We start from the raw sequence: 17368 nt of genomic DNA, 5'->3' as shown, positions 1-17368 counted from the left end.
TGCCAGTAACAGCTGCTCTGTTGCCGTTCCATTATCTGTCCTTTTTAGTCATTCCCAGTACTCTCATCCTGTACTGAAAAAATCTCCCAGAGCCTGGAGGAGGAGGAGCTCACTTAATACTGGCTACTATCTATAAGAGGTTTTTTTTTTCTTTTGGCAATTCTAAAGGTTTCTAGAAAATGCCCCATCTTGTAGATATTACTGGTCAAATGGGAATCTCAGCTGTATACCATCTTCTAAGGACGACCTTTTAATAACTAAGATAATGCCACTAGTTCTGTTAGCTTAGTGCTAACTGGCACAGAGATTGAGAAACCACAAGTATGATCTAAACGTGAAGTCCAGTAATTCAGTAAAAACAGCTTTTCTGTAAAGGAACACGTACTCGCTATGTTACATAAGGACTTTAGAGGTGTTGTCTGGTTAGCTAGGGAGTTTGTATGCACAATTGCAATAGTTTTAGAATGCATCACAATCTTGAATGAATCTATCCTTGTAAGATGCGAGTGAGTCACGGGGATATCAGTACTTTACAGATGAGTCCTGGATGGAGGGAATTTGGGAATCCCATGTGTTTCCTGAGTGCTCAGAAGGATCCTTACGGCCCGTTCGGATGGGCAGCAGCATGTGGTGTGCAGGGCACTGCAGTCTTCAGGGGGTTCCACCTGCCCTCGAAATCTGCTCACATAACCTAGGTCAAACTGACATGAGAGAGCCTAAAATGCTTCTTAGAAAGACTTCAACACTGTTACTGTGCTTTGGTTTTTTTTGAACCTAATATGTCTTGAGTATTCCTATTTTCTGATAGCTGAAATATTTGCTCAATACTAACCATGAACAGCAGTAAATAAGCCAGTAGAACCCAATTCTGGGCTTGTATCCTAATCAGTATAACAATAGCCATTCCTCTTATTCTAGAACTGTATTTAGGGCAATTCTTCAGTTTGCTTTTTTGTATACAATAAATGATCAGGAAGCTGGTACAAAAGTCTTAGAAATCTCATCTGGGAATGATTCAAGAAATGAGGAGATAAAAGGAACGGGTGGTACATTCAGGAAAATGTGTTTTGGCCACAATCCTGTAGCAAGTTCCTGTCAACACATAAGCTGTGTTTGTACATAAAACAACTCCTCCCCACCACAGCTCTGTGCTTGTTTCTGTCCATTCGTATTGCAAAGCTTCAAATCATTGCCAGAATATTTCACAAGCATGTCCTGAACAAGTTGGTAGGAACAATAACTAATGCCATTCGGTATAATTATTAACTGAAAAAAAAAATCTTCATAGGCAGATATTCTTACAAACAGTAAGTTAACAAAAAATGTAAACAATTTTTTTTGTGTCAGAGTATCAAATATGTGAATCTACTAACAAAAAAGAGTTTCCTTTATTAGCCTATTACAGTGACAATTACGCCATGCTTCTTTACTGTTTGAACTGATTCTTTATGTCGTTCCCATTCCTCGTCATCTTTGTCCAGATCAAAATTTTCTGGATAAATGGGCAGCTTGTCTTTGGGGCACTCCTCATAATAACTTCGGACATATTTTCCAACAGACCATCCTTTGTATTCCTCCGGCATTTTGCATTCTAGGCCGTTGTAGTGAACATTGTAGTGATGCTTCAACCAGTAGAAAAGGTAATGGATGTTGTAATCGCATCTCCAAGGATTCTCTCTCAGCCACAGTATTTTCAGAAAATAAAGATCTTCCAAAACTCCATAATCAAAATTTTGAAGGCTGTTGTTTGATAGATCCAGCTCCTCTAAGTTACTGAGCCCTGAGAAAGCAGCTGTCAATATAAAAACAGTTATTGATATAAACAGTATTGGTATAAATATTCATTAGACAAACTATGCATATCTGCATCCAGAAAAACATTTTGATGGCTTTAAAATATAAGTGTCCATACATTAATTAAGATTTTTTTTGCTGGTATAAGGACTTCTCAAAAACTGGACTTTGAAGTGTGGGTTGTATTCTGAAAAGTGTCAGGTATCATAAAAAATATGTCAACAGTACAGGAGTGATACTGCTGGTACATATGACCATGCATGAGAGTGATATTAAGGAAGTGAAGCATCAGCGAACTGTTGTTTTGCTTGTATGACTCTACTGTTGTTGCCATAAAACAGAGTATGGGTATTTATTAATTCTGTGACAATATGCAGGTCTGTTACCTTTTATATATATGTAAGTATGCATTTTTGTGTGTATATAGAACCTTTTCAAGGTTTAATAGAAGAGATTCTAATTTTTGTTTCCTTCTTTATATCTCTCTCTCATTTCTACTTTCATAATTAAAAACCCTAATATGTATATACAGTAAGCAAATTGCAAATACAACGCTCCTTGAGTTACCCTGCCTTACAGGGTTCTCTGTAGAAGAACAATGATATATATAGTGATTTTTAATCCAAAAAGTCCAAAATCCTTTCAGTTTGTCTGTTACTTTAATATCCAATATGACTGAAAAGCAATTATATTCTATGATACTCTCCGACAGAATTTGCAAAGATATTTTAAAAGTCATTCAACTCTTTAGCTTTGTGGAACTTATTAGTCTACTATTAATTGTTTTATTAGTATAGCCTTATTATTTTTTGCACTTGGTTGACTTAGTATTAGCATATGGAATCTGATATTAGTGTCCGTTCTTGACATCAGCAATTACTACGTTTCAGCAATTACTACGTTTCAGCAATTAACCAACTTGTTAATTTTTTAATTTTTTTTTCCTAACTCTATCTCTGTATGATAGATATAGCCAAAATATATAATTAATAAGACACAAATATCTTCTATAAATATGTAAAATTATTCTTACCAGGATCAATGTAAGCTAATCCATTGCTGTTTAGGTTTAGTATCTTCAGTTCACTGACATCTTCAAACTCTTTGGCTCGTAGTTGTCTAATTTTGTTGTTGGACAAATCAAGCTTAACTATATCTGGAGGTATGTTACCTGGAACTTTTTTTAAATCTTAAAAAATGAAAAAGACATATTTTGCATAAGCTTTAGATTATTTTTGCTGTTTGCATGTCACAGTTGTTTATCACACAGAGCTATCAAGAAAAAATGAGTTGTTTATGTTGTCTCCAGAGATAAATCAGAGTAGGTATCTCAGAAAAATCATGAAAGTGCTTAGTGACTACATGGGAAATACAGGACACTCCAACATTTCTATTTTGTAAGACCTATTCTCTGATTTGTCTGTAAACATAGGGTAAACTCTTTATTATTCAGCAATCATTTGGAAATATGTTCATGCTAACTGTGAGAAAGGGCTAAGTTGAAAGAATGGAAAAGCAAATTTATATCCATTTGACTAATTTGCTCTATCTTTTTTTTCTCTATATATTTTCCTTTCTTTTCCCTTTGCCAATCTTTGCCCTTTGCGAGTCCCTTATTTTCTCCTTGTCTTCTTCCGTTTTCTCCCACTATCCCCACATTAGTATCATCTTCTTCTCTTTACTACCTATGTAATTGCCATTACCAAAGCAACTAATATTTATCTATCCTTATAGCATTCCTTGTAAAAGAGTTGCAGGAAGCTTAGTGTCTAGTTCACGTTCCTGAAAAGAGCAAACTGTGATTTGCATCGTCTCTGGAAAACTGAAGCATGAACTGCATCTCCCGGTTTTATGTTTTCTCAATGAGTTTTCTAATCCCACGCTTTTATACAAAGGATGTTATCTCTTCTTTGAATGAAAGTAACTAGTTCCTGTTCCTAGTTTCTGTGCCAAAATCTGTAGAAGATGTCTGACATCTGAAGATGTCTAATGCATGGGGCGTTCTCCAGACTAGAGCAACATTTCGGAAACTTCCTGCCTTAGATATGAATTTCAGTAGAGCTTTGGGAGGAGCCTACTCAGATCTGAGTGTTTCATATTTGTGCAGATGTCTAAGTTTGAGGGCATATTTATCAAATAATACAAAGGCACATAACGTTTGAATTTAGAGACCTTGGGAGGTTGCAGGACATGAATACATGCTTTTTGAACTGCTCTTGTGAACCCAGATTCTTTTGTGGAAAAGCAAACAGAAGGCATATTTGCATTAAACTTCTTTGCTTTTCTTAAAAGAAGGAGAATCAAGGACGTGCTATAATTATAATATAGTTTTTATATAATACTAGAGTTATAGTTTTGACAGTTGTAGCACAAAAGAGATCTGACGAGATAAGGGTAAGGAGTTCTGGTTGGAAAAGGAGGAGGTATATATCTTCACATGTTTTTTTAAGAGGACTTTCTCACATGTTTTCTGGCGTGAACTGGAAGTTGCTGCCCTGAGGGACGAAGTGCAGGCCCTGCTCCCTTGAGATTCAGCGCAAGGCTGCACAGCCTGTCCCTCCATCCCCTGCTTTGGATGAAAGGAAGAGTGGGCTGCAGCTGTGTGTGGTACTTTACTAGTTTCCAAGTGATTCACCTTTTTTCCCTACTTTGAAATCTTGTCCAGGTAGATCTGAGAAATGTTGCTGCTTTCCCAGGATTTTGGATACATGCTACTCCTATTTCTGGTGGAAGGGTCAATTTAATTGTACATCTGCTGCACAGTAATCATACTCCAAAGCAATAAGTACATTACTTTCATCAAAAGGTCATATGTTCAGAAGTCCCAGATGTGTATGGGCTGGTGCATCCATCTGTCCAACATACGCACGGAGGGTCTGCTGCATCCTAAGAAATGTGGGACTTGTGCAATGAGCGCGGGCTGGACCCCCGGGAAGCCCTGGGGTGACGCAGTCAGCGCTCGACCCCGAGGAGAGACTCCCTGTGCCCTCTAATTCACTCATGTCGAGTGTGAAGTTACTGCTTGTCCCTTAGTCCTGAGGACAATAATCCATTTTTTTTTTAAATGCCGTAGAAAGCAGTGAAGAACAGACTACACTGGAGCTTTCTGAGGACTTAAAAGTAATGTTTATCTTACCCAAACTTTTCAAATGTATTTGAAGTATTTTTGAGTGTATGTTGATATTCATCTAATCTTTACTATGCCACTGAGCAGGAATGTCCAGAAAGTTCTTTTATCATGAGTTATGTGATAGGGCTGGTTTTGTTCCCTTGCACTGTTTTGTGCAACCACGAGGCAGTGCTGATAATAATTAAGATCCTGTTTTGTACTACAAGGAAAGGTAAAGGAAGTGAATGGTAACAAACAAACTCTAGCCAGTACAAAAGCATAAACAATTAATAAAAAAGAGATAGCAGCTACATGGTAAAAAATAAATTTTAAAAAATGAGAGAAAAGTGAGATATAGGAAGAACAAAGTTTAGCTATGAGGAAAAGGGCAAAGCTTGGGGGATTTTTTAATGACATAAATAACAGATAAACTATGTAGTCAAATCTGAGGTCAGTGATTCTTTAGATATTGTCTCCTTATTCTGGACTTACTCTGAGCTTCTCTCTGGTTTTAGGATCTGGGAATAAGGACATGCCAAGAGCTGGTATATGCACTTAAAGTCGCTATTAAAATAAATAGAAGAACTATGCAGAAGTTTGGTGAACATTTGCAAAATAAAAGTAGGCAAAACAGACTGCAACACTGAGAAAAATCCTCCTAGTATTCGTAGGCTACTCTTGGTGATGTGTTTTTTTTTAATAATAATGTTAAAGAACAATTCCCTTCTAGTTTGTTTTGTTCTTTGTTTTGTTTCATCATGGCATAAAATATGGGAAATACAAAGCATGAATAAATGTGCACTTTTATACTGATATGTGCTCCAGCTGAATTCCCCTTTGGGCTTAACTGGATTGTAGGAGCCTGAGATGCATTTGGGGAGGGAATGGAGCCAAGTTTCTGACTAAAGTTTCTTGAAGACCCTTGAACTTTGAAATGTCTGCCAGGCTGTGAGACACACACACGTTCTTTCCCTCCATAGAAGAAATCTTGCACAGAAAACATGGGGGTGCAGGGCCTCTCGTTTGTCATCGGGCTCTGCTGAGGACTGGAAACACAGCTCCAGCCCTGCTTCACCGCTCCCAAAAGGGGACTGACAAGTCACCTCTTTTTGCCATCTTTGTGTCTGCAGACTGGAGAGAAGAGAAGAGAATCTGTGCCCCTTCTCTGTGCCAGCACAGAGCTCTGGAGCAGCTGTAATAACAGCGTCTTTATAGTAGTAAAAACAGAGAAGTGAGGTGCTGGCACTACAGGAACTTAAGCAAATGCCTAATTTTAGTCTTGTTGATTTTCACTTAATTATTCGTACTAGAACACTTAAGAATATTTGTTTGCAGAATTGGGCCTGTAGAGTGGAGGTGAAACACTGAAAGAGTTCCAGCTTGTTGCTTGTAATCACAACTATTAGTTAAGGAAAGTCAAGCAAGTACTGGTGCTGTATTGATTTGCTGTATTTAATATATGAACAAAGATAGTAAGGGAACTAGAAAATTATTGGGACTCATTCCATTATAAAGATTAATACAAACCTTTTCTCTTGCAGTTCAGGGTTGGTACAGGGAACACATATATGTGGCACAAAGAGGAATCAAATTCTGGTTTCATGCCTTCAGGCTTTTCCTTTCTTATACTTTGGGGGTCCTGCCTTTCCTCTTCACCACAAAGCCGATCAGCCTTTATCTGTTTTAACTTCTGATTTTTCAGTTCAATCGGATGCACACACTTGGCATAATTTCCCAAATTCCTGTTTGCTGGAATCTGTAGCATCGTAACAAGAGTTTCCAGTTCACAGTTGCAATGCCAGGGATTATCATAAAGTCGTAGGTAGTTTAGCATGGGCATGTAAATAAAAACCTCCTCAGATAAACTCTTAATTTGGTTGTGCTGAAGTAAGAGTGTGGTAAGCTTATGCAAACCAAAAAAAGCCTGGCTCTCTATTTTTGATATATCATTCTGTTGTAAATCCAGACTTTTCAATACTTTATACTTCGAAAACATATTATTCTTCAGTGTACGGATCCTGTTTCTTGCGAGCAGCATGTGTTTTAAATCATCGGGCCAATCAGATGACACAAAAATCAATTTTCTTTCCTGGCAATCTAAGTATTTCTCATGAAGATAAGTGTATGTATCGCAGGGGAGACCTGGGGCGTTGCGCTTCACAGTGCTAGAGCTTTTCCTTAAGATTCTGTCCCTTTCACTGTTTCTCAGACTCCTATTCCTGGTCTTTTTGAAGTCGGACACTTTACAGAGAAGTAGTAGTATTATAACAGTTACTACTTGCATCTTGACATTCAGCTGGCCCCTGTTACTTTCTGTGACAACTGGAACAGCCGGAATATTTGGATAGTCTTAAGCAGTGTTGTTCAAATCTGAGAAGGCGCAGCTGGGGTGTGTGAAATCCCTGCGCTGGAAGAAAAGCAAAATGTTAGAAAAGATAAAGCAGGCATTTCCATCGAGCCTCGAGCGTAATGCACAGCATTCCAGCTCTCAGTCACCACACTGCTCAGAGCTGCACAGATACTCTAAAGTATTAATCTCATGTCTCCTTTTTGCTGTTACTGCTGTCTCTGATGCTCTGTGATTCACTTGTGATTAAGCATGGCAAATTGTATCACAAAAGGATGGGGTTCTACCTGGTTTTTAATTGGAGATTCTTGTATATTCAGCAAAAGGGCATGGCATTTAAGTCTGCCTTGGAAGCACAGCTTGAAAGAGGCACTGGAGGTGGAAATTTGCCACCTTTCCAGCTGTTGGAACATGTAAGGAGTGTTCCAGGATGAAGGAGAAGCATCCAGTTTTACATTGCTCTGAAGCATGTGCTCATTCCGCGGTTGTGCCCCGTTTTATTGCAGCTACCTCTGCTCCTGCCACACAGGAGGAGGAAAGATAATTAGAAATATGTAAATTCTTTTCCACTTCCTTTTCATCTTCTGAGTAGGAGCTTGCATTTATTACTAGTATTAATTTCTGCCTTCAAGCTAACCTCTATTCAACTATAATACCAAAATGAACAGTTCCTTTCAGTCCTATTTACAGGCTCACCTGTAAAATGATGACTGCCTGAGTTAGCATTAGGGCGAGAGGCTTGTGGGAGGTATGTCTTTACTCTGGCCTTCAGGATGATTTTAACTGATTAGGATCTTTAGAGTTGTCCAATTTTTCTCAGCAGAATCCCACTCTTCAAAATGGCATTGAGTGAAGCAACATAACGGGGTTTGAGTAAGGTCATAGTTCCCATAGAAAGAGTGTATAAACCTGTTGTTGATATATGCTGATTGCAATTGAAATGGCATATTTGACTTTCATGTTTTCATAATTGTCATGTGAAAATAGAAATTTTAACTTTTTATGTATTTATTGTAACTATATAAACATTTCCAATTACATTTTTCCTATCAGATATCTGTATCAGGCCTTTTTTTTTCATTTCAGCTTAAACAGATGAATTATTTCTGAATATTGGGTTGAAGCAGAAAGTGTTATAACATTTAACAGAGGGTTTTTTGCATCTTTACTTTGGATAATAGGCTAAAAATTTGGTGGGGAGTGGCTGAAGGGGCTCAGCCATCTATCTTTTGCTATTCTATGGAATTTCGTAACTGCAGAACAAAAGAAGAGCTTTCCCTACACTTGGTCTGTCTGCTGCACCTCTGCTTTCAAGGAAAATAGTAGTTCATGTGCATCATTAAGGACTGGTATCATAGTATATGGATGAGAGCGACAGATAAGCCTAAATAAAAACCTAATTCTGGAATTTCCTAACTTCAAATTGCTTAGTTAGGTAACTTTCTGGTTCTTTTGGTAACACTAGATACATCAACTTGATTCATAAGCCAGCCATTAGTTCATGAGTGTAACAAGTGACATTTCTTGTGGACAACGTCGTCCAACTTTGTATTCTACTTCTGGCGGGTTTTTTTATGCGTTCTTCTAAGTTATCTGGTATGGCCTAGGTGGACTGAATCTGTAATGCAATTACTTAAGTTTCTCTTATAATATGACTTTTTATATTTTGATTTTAGGTGAATGTAAAAATTTACAAGACTTAAATCTCTCTGAATGCCAGGGATTAAATGTAAGTATAAAAATCTTTCTCTGCAATATTTAATTTACAGGAAGAAGGAATATTTTCTGAAATTCTTTGTTAATTTTAATACACAAATCATATTGACATAAAGTGAAATTGTGTAACTAATTAGTTCTATTTGGCAATGTTACTGTGGAGCTTAATAGGTTTTAGAGATAATGAGTTGGACTAAGTATAAAGTTATCAGGATAAGTACATTTTAAGCCTATGATGTCTCCAAGTTCCTTTATTCCTTCATTCAATAGGACTGCTCTTAGCCTCTCAAAATATCTAAATTTCTAGATATTTGTGAGACCCTTTATGTGAAAGGTGTGTAAGGATTATAAAATCAACATTATATTCTATCCATTCTTTTTCCTAAAACATTTCAATATTTTCTTACTTCTCTTAGCTCCTTCTGAGTTTTTTTCATAGCTATTCTCTGATAAAATTTAACTGCTTTAATAAATCATTTCTTAGAAATGACACTGATATATGCATTTTTTTTAATAATTAAAATAAAGATCGATGTTTTCCAAACATTGTAATTCTTAATAGAGTAACATAGTAATCCATGTATAGACTTCCTGTAGTGTTAAATATATGAACAAATGATTTGGTGTAGTTCAGTTGTGTTTGGAGTAAATTGTGTATTCAAAGCATAGCCCAGAAATAAAGCAATGGTTCCACACAGGGCTTAAGAATTAACGATAATTCACTACAGCTTGTGAACTTCACATGAAAATGACTTAGGATGGTGGGTTTAAAGAGGTGAGAATGCAGATTTAGAGAGGTAAGAACTACAGAAGAATCATGAAGTTCTCATTTTTAGTACTCAGTTTTGGTACTGCTTTACATTTATCTTCATCTCTTTGCTATGTTGATGTTGTCTTTATTTTCTTGTTCTCACTCTGTTTTCACAGTTTATGCAATTATGCAATTTTGCTTGCAGTATAAACTACAAGGAAAGGGTAACACTTTTTTATATATATTGGATAGTCTTAAGCAGTGTTGTTCAAATATGAGGAGGCTTCAGCGCTGTTGAATACCACTGTAGAATTCTCTTTATACTAAATGATCATCTTTCAGTCTTTTCACGTGTAATATTTACTACATGAAATTATTATGTCTGGTTACTATTTAGAGGCTATGTGCTTCTCAAGGATCTTGTTCCTAGTAAGTTCCTATGTCAAGATAATAAATTGAAGAGGACTAAGGCTTGCCAAATTGTAAAGACTCAAGCACTGTTACGTGATAGTCCATTCTGTTTAACTCTTTGCTACTGAATAGTAGCAAAGTAGAGAAAAGACACTTAACTTGTCACTAAAGAGGTAGGCATTTCTTTAGATTTTAGTAATCAATTTTTCTTCAATTTCGTAAGTGTAATACTTTTGTTTTTGTAATACATTTCTATATTTTACATTATAATTGGATGAAATATAAATTTTAAAGAGGGTTCCTAAACTGTAATTAAGTACTTGGTAATGGGATAGATATAATTAACAGTTCCTTGAAAACATTTTTTAAACTCTTATGTTTGTGTCTTGTTGAATGGAACAAGTCTACTTTGTCAAGTAAGCCATACTGGTGATTTCACCACAATGTAGTTTCTGAATCAACAAGATCCTTGCATAGGATTTCCAAGTAAACAAAGAAACACTGACATCTCTGATGTAAGTGAAAAGATAAAAAGCATATTCTTGTTATTCGTGGGTCCTAGATCTGCTTCTTTTATCACCTATTGGTATTATAAGGTGTAAGTGGGGGTCAAGGGGAACCATATATCAAAAAAATGTGATATAAAAGTTACAAAAGGTAGAAATATAAAAACCTACCAGAAAAGATTCTGAGGGGTACATGAAAAACAAAATGACAAAAAGCTCAGCCCAATCTTCCTTGCTTTATATCTTCATTAAAAAAAAAAAAAACTTTGAAATTTGCCTGACTAAGTGTAAACATTTTTAGACGTGTATCAAAGGTCTGATTAAACTCATGCCAAGTAGGTGGTGAAATAGTTTAGATACATCACTCCCTAAAAATGGTTTTTACTTTCCATTGACTGTAGCTAGGCAGGTGTGTCCATGATGTAGATTTGTACTGTACATGTCTGAAGTTTGGTGTTGTTGGTCTTACCCCAGGTATTTCAGCCAGTTAATTTTTGTCCAGGGAAGGGTTGCAGTTCAGGTAGGAACAGAAAGGTTCAGAGTGTATTTAAGTAGTTCAGATGCACACAAATTTAGCAGAGCCTAATGCACTTCCTCATTGCTGAAGGGACTGAACAAATTTCTGAACTATTAGTTGTCTTTAAAAGCTTTAATGGATAAGTGACATCCAAAGAGACTGGAGAGAAGCAGGCATCCTGAATATATTCAAAGAAGGAACACTTACGAAGTTATAAACCATTTTTTCCTAACACTATCATTGGGAAGTAGCACTTCAACAAGTTACTAAATAATCAACGTGTAAGCATCCACTGGATAAGGCAAAAGGAATGGCCAGCATAGGTTTGCCAAGGATAGATTAGACAAACAGCTCTCAAAGTCTGGCGTATTTTTCCAGCTCAGTTTGGGATATGGACTAAGATGCCCTACAAATCACCTTGCTGAAGCTGATTCAGATTCTACAACATATTGAGGGTATATCACTTAGCGTGTCTTTTATACGGCTACCTGAAGTTTCTTAAATTTTTATTCTTATAATTAAACCCAGTTCTTACTTTCATAAGATCATGCCCTTCTATTTTCATCCAGTTTTCCTCTTTTCTGTGAAGCCTAATAAATATTTTAATGAGCTGTCAGTATCATCTGGATTGAAAGGAACCTTTGGAGATCATTTAGTTCAATCTCCCACTCAGAGCAGATCCACCTAGCTCAGGTTGCTTGTGATCTTGTCATAAATCCTGCCTGTCTGAGTTTAGAGTAAAAACAAAAGATAAAAGATAAAAAAAAAAAAAAAAAAAAGCCCAAAAGATATGGAAAGAATTTCGGATGTGGAGCTGCTGGAGAAAGTCCGGTGCAGGGTTACGAGGATGATCAGGGGCCTGGAACATCTGCCCTGTGAGGAGAGGCTGAGGGAGCTGGGCCTGCTCAGCCTGGAGAAGAGAAGGCTGAGAGGGGACCTGATCAGTGTCTATAAGTACCTCAAGGGAGGGAGTGCAGAGGATGGTGCTGGTCTCTTTTCAGTAGTGGCCACCAATAGGACTAGAGGTAATGGCCACAAACTGAAGCACCAAAAGTTTCACAGGAACTTAAGGAAAAAATTCTTAACAGTGAGGGTGACAGAGCACTGGAACAGGCTACCCAGAGAGGTTGTGGAATCTCCTTCTCTGGAGAAGTTCAAAACCTGCTTGGATGCAGTCCTGTGCCACGTGCTCTAGGTGACCCTGCATGTGCAGTGGGGTTGAACTAGGTGACCTCTAAAGAGATATTCCAACCTTCTAACCTTAATGATTCTATGATTCTATGATTGTGTAGATGTACCCCAGCTGACTTTGGACCAAGTATATTGTATTATACCAATAACCCTGTTAGCATGGCAACACAGAGCTAAACCCACTCACACAGCCTGAGTAAGTGTTTGAGTTTTGCAGAATGCGCTGCATCTTTTCACCTGTTATTGTAACTGGTTTAACAGAAGTGTGTCTAAATGAGTTGCATTCACATAACTGGATTTCACTGTAGACATCTTGGCAGAAAAAAAAAATAGGTGATTAACCATTTGATAATATTTTAAGCTCCTGATTATTAGCAGAAATATGGGCTGAGAACTTCATCAGCTTTATGATTTTGAACCATTCATGGAATCATTTGTATCGAAAGGAACCTCTGGAGATCATTTAGTTCAGCATCCCAGTCAAAGCACGTTCAGCTCAATCAGGCTGCTTATGACCTTGTGGTAAACAACCAAGCCCATGTCCCTTCAAGGACAGAGCTTGCTCAATCCAGGCAAATTGTTCCAGTCTTGGTGTATAACTGGAATTTACTGTATTGCAGCTTGGGTCTGTTGCATCTTATCCAGTAGCATTTCACTTTGAAGAAGAGTCTGGCTGTGTCTTTTCTATGCTCTCCCATTAGGTAGTTTTCTCAGTCTCTCTCTTGCACTGAACAATTTTGGTGGCCCTCCACTGGACCTGCCAAAGAATGTCCATATCTTTCTTGTACTGGGGAGTCCAAAACTGGACCCCACAGAGGGGAATAACCTCTTCCCTTGACCTGCTGGGTGCCCTTTTGCCTAGCGTGCAGTTAGCCTACCTTTTCACAAGGGCCTGTGCTGCTTCCTGTTCCCCAGGAGCTCCACTGGACCGAGTAGTGTATAGCGTATCCTTGAATTGGGAAGTTAAAATTATCATTCTTGAAGAGAATTAAAAAAGTATCGTGCGTCTCTTAATATTCTGCTTAGAGGTTTCCAGAAGAAAATCATTTAATTATATAGCAATTAATATAATCTGTTCAGATTTTTTTCTTCTATTACTGTGTTTATAAACACAGATAAATTGATACAACTATGTTTTTATGTACTTCAAGAAATCTTTTTTATTATTCAGGATGACTCAATGAGACTCATATCAGAAGGCTGTCCATCCCTTCTCTATTTAAATCTGTCATACACAGATATTACTAATGGAACACTACGGCTGCTGTCAAGGTAAAATTAAGGAGAAATGTGACAGTGTAATTTTTATTCTTGTAGGAAACTTTGAGACATATATTGTTGAAATATTCTTTTTGAGAGATCTGCAGAATTCTGACTGTTACAAAAAAGTTACAAAATGGTCCATGTATTTGATAGCAATTCCTTTCTCTGTTTCTCTTTCTGTTTCTGCTTTTCTCTTTCTCTTTCTCTTTTATAAAAATACAAGCTGGCTTACCATATATATTTCCCAGAGTTTTTAAAAGAACATGCTAGTCCAAAATTTCTTTGGTATGTCCAATTGTTCATTGTGATGCCAGACGTTCATAACTTAGATAAGTTCATAAAAAATGATTTTTTCAAGAGTGGACTGCGGGTAGGTATATTGTCTGGGCCAAGTACTTGTGTGACAATTGCAAAAGAAAGAATTATTCCAACCTCTTTCAAAAGGTTGTTTGGAAGATCACTCCACCAAAGTCAAAGAATTTGTATTGTTACAGAGGTAAACTGTCCTTTCTGTTTTAGATGTATCCAACTATGAGACTCAAATACTGCTTAGTAGATAGAATTATTATGTTAAAAACTGCTGCAAGGAAAAGTGAGGCATCCTGATCCAGGCCAGCAGCCATCACAATGATGTATGAAGTTTTTAAAGATAGCTGTACATTGCTTCTCTTTCCCATGAGGAAAACCTACAACGGCTTCCTTTTATCAGCATGCTCACAAAGTTCAGAAGCCTGTCTTCCTTTGACATTTACATAATATATATTGATTTTTGGTTTTCTCTGTGCTACAGTGGTGCCTTTTTTTATGCCAGTCTATAATGTCACATCCTCAGTTTGCTAACAGTTTTCTTTGGCACAGTTTTCCATTTATTGTCTCCACCCTTAACATTCATTTCTTCTTCAGTAGTATTCTCATCAGGATCTGTGTTTCCTCCATATTTGTCTTCTTTAATTTTAATATATTTCTCTTGAAATGGCTGTATTACAAGTAATCCCAGCCTAGTTGTTATGTTTAAGCATCCTGTCAAGACCGAAAGTCAGAACAGTGTTTTCATGTGTAGAAAACGCTTACCCAGGAAAGAGTTCTCCAGAGTGGATGATGTTTTAAGCATGTTTAAAATGAAATGGAAAAAAATTCATCGATAAACATCAGAATTTATTTTGTAGTTAATTTACGCTTCGCTAATAATAAGTTTTGCAAGACACAAGTGGTACTTTTGATCTAAAACCATGATATACCAGTTTTTATTGAGAATTTTTGAACAAAAAACAAAGCTCATTGTTTCTGGGATTAGCAGGATGTACAGAGAGTTGATCTCCTATGAAGACATTGATAGCAGACATGTTTGCATGCCTTTAGAACAGCTTGACACAGGCCCAGTATAAATAAAACAACTAGTGCAAAACACTTAAAGGTGGCAGTATTGCATTGTTGCAGCATTGCATGTAAGTGTTGCCATTATATATTACATGCCCATTACTGGAACAATTCAATAGTGACATATGGATTAGATGAGCTGAAAGCTTTCTAGTCATTTTGAATTTTCTCATTCTGCTCTTCCATGCAAATATTTCAACCTATATGCTACACAAAACAGTTCATCAGGTACAATTTCCCCTCTGAAAAGTTCTGATGCTTGGAGTAGACATGAGTAGCTGTAAGAAAGTGGCTTTGTCAAATTACTTTAAAACAATAATACAATGAATGCCAAATTGATTGCACAGAGTTCCTGCAGTGTTCAGGTGCAACACAAAACAAGAATTTATAGCAACCTGTGTGCTCGTGGTTCAGCTTTAAGAACGCTGCCACTTTAAGAAAGGCAGAAGAAATCATGTATTAAAATTCACGGTTGGTAAGAAAGGGTCACGTGACATGTGAGGAAAATCAGTGTGTTTTCATGAGTTGTGGAAGGTTTTGATCAGTCTTCAAACTGCAGAAAGAAGGACTTCCCTATATCTTGTCTTAAGTTGTTTAACCCTGTACAGTTTAAAAAGACTTAAATCCAACAGTTTAAAAACAAGGTCTTAATTTACTGCCTGAGCGTGCTGTTTGGTAGTGTCATTCTCGCCACTCCTGTTGAATGTGTTGCTAAAATGCAAGAAAACTTGGGCTTCTGCAAAGCAGCATACTTCTATTTCTGTATTAAATGCGAAATATTTTCATTAAAAAATTGCATGCCCTTTTATTCTAATATCTGGTTTTGATGAACATTGCCTTTCTTCCTTTTTTTTTTCTTATTAAATACTATCTTAAGTTTCTTTTTGCATGTGTGTGGTTAATACTTTTCTAAGTAGTGATTTTGTCCGGTTTCCTCGGTTTCCTAACTCGCTCCTTTTTTTTTTTTCCCCTGTTGAGTCCAAGCTAGCACGTTTCCTCCCTCAGTATTGAAAGTATTAAGCCAGCTCTGGAAACTTATGCCACTCCTTAAGCAGTCAACTCCCCCACGGTTGTTGCTGCCTTTCTCCAAAATGCCTGCTTTGCTGGCTTGTGAAACTGCCCGGCTGTGTCCTGCAACTCAGTGTCTGCCCGTATGTCCCAATTACGGGTTTGATGTTCTGTGTGCTTTCATTTGTGGTGCTTGTGGCATTGCAGCAATTATTTATTCCAGTTAGAAATTTCATTCGGTGAAATGTTTTCAGTATGTTATAAACCAGATCTGCAGATAGAAGCCCAAGCAGATCAGGGTATAGGTTCTTAACTTTTACAGCGTGCTTAGGTGTACAGTGCCATGGCTATTTATACAGTTTTCTTTCTTTTAACTAACATTTAGTATAAAGAAAGAAATGTTTTCCCAAATAACTGATTTAAACTTTAGAAAACATGGGTTAATTTGAGATATAAAAATATACTTCACTTTTATCTCACCTTCAGTTTTTTTTTTTGTTTGTTTTATTTTAATAGCACTTGTCTAAATAATTACATGACTGGTGAATGTCTAACTATACGTTTATGCTTTTAATGTCCTTTGATAGAGTTCTGGTTTTCATTTCCAGCAGGCACTGCTTGTAAATCAATGGCAAAGTCAGTCCAGCAAACTCACACTGAAGAGTCTATTCATTTTCAAAAAGTGTGCAGACAGAATCCCAGTTAATTAAAAAAGGGTCCTCTTGCAATTATATGAGATCTCTTCAAAGTCATATTCTTTTAATCAAATTAAATAAAATGTAGAATAGTACTATTCCTCAGTTATTTGCAATACATGGAACAAGGGGAAAAGTGCAGCAGAAAAAGAATCTTTCAAACCTCAGCAAGAAGAGAAACCTATTTAAAACCCAACATTTTCCTTTACATTAATTTTCAAAATATTTCAGCTACAGTTTCTTAATTTTTGTTTGATTCTGTAGCATACTTTGTACTAATTCATTCTCTATCTTGTTTTTCTTTTGCAAAGGAGCTTCCCCAATTTACAGTATCTGAGTTTAGCTCACTGCAGAAAATTCACAGACAAAGGTTTACAGTACCTGGGCTCTGGAAGAGGATGTCACAAGCTCATCTATTTGGACCTTTCAGGCTGCATTCAGGTTTGCACTTCATGTCTGTCTTTCATTCTGTGAAGAAGAGAATCCCTTATAAGAGTGCCTGCAGCCTGCATTCATGGTATGCTGAAGGAGTACAAGCTCTGCAGCAGACGTTTGAGGGTTTTGAATTACATGACTACAGCTGTTTAAATTATACTGAGAAATAATAGCACTATAGGCTTGGATCATTTCCAACAAACTGTCAGCTGTTTGAACAACTAGTACTTACTGCATAATGAAATCAG

At 36.9% G+C, this 17368-nt stretch overlaps 2 protein-coding genes across 2 annotated transcripts in view; one reads left to right on the top strand and one right to left on the bottom strand.

Annotated features, from left to right (window-relative positions):
• FBXL13 (F-box and leucine rich repeat protein 13) overlaps positions 1–17368 on the top strand; it is a 79245-nt gene that overhangs the window by 28177 nt on the left and 33700 nt on the right. The window contains exons 10-12 of the mRNA XM_088533252.1: positions 8927–8979; positions 13514–13614; positions 16997–17126. Coding sequence (XP_088389378.1) covers positions 8927–8979; positions 13514–13614; positions 16997–17126 — 284 coding nt within the window. The remainder of the gene's footprint in view (positions 1–8926; positions 8980–13513; positions 13615–16996; positions 17127–17368) is intronic.
• Positions 1367–17188, bottom strand: LRRC17 (leucine rich repeat containing 17). The gene is made up of 4 exons (XM_088533192.1): positions 17067–17188; positions 6431–7310; positions 2828–2983; positions 1367–1792 (listed from the first exon to the last, which is right to left on the bottom strand). Exons 2-4 carry the CDS (start codon positions 7185–7187, stop codon positions 1392–1394), a joined length of 1314 nt encoding a protein of 437 aa, XP_088389318.1. The 5' UTR covers positions 7188–7310; positions 17067–17188; the 3' UTR covers positions 1367–1391.

Source organism: Tinamus guttatus, unplaced genomic scaffold (assembly GCF_059628265.1).
Source record: "Tinamus guttatus ecotype Peru unplaced genomic scaffold, ASM5962826v1 Tinamus_guttatus_pri_ptg000489l, whole genome shotgun sequence".
Classification (NCBI taxonomy): Eukaryota; Metazoa; Chordata; class Aves; order Tinamiformes; family Tinamidae; genus Tinamus; species Tinamus guttatus.
This window is presented reverse-complemented; position numbering and strand designations above follow the sequence as displayed.

What these genes read in the sequence shown, in the direction of transcription:
- LRRC17 (XM_088533192.1), bottom strand. Translation starts at nt 7,187, where the DNA reads ATGCAAGTAGTAACTGTTATAATACTACTACTTCTCTGTAAAGTGTCC. An exon ending in CCTGAACTGCAAGAGAAAAG is followed by an intron (nt 2,984 to 6,430) that starts GTTTGTATTAAT and finishes TCATTTTTTAAG; the next exon opens with ATTTAAAAAAAGTTCCAGGT. An exon ending in ATTAGCTTACATTGATCCTG is followed by an intron (nt 1,793 to 2,827) that starts GTAAGAATAATT and finishes TTATATTGACAG; the next exon opens with CTGCTTTCTCAGGGCTCAGT.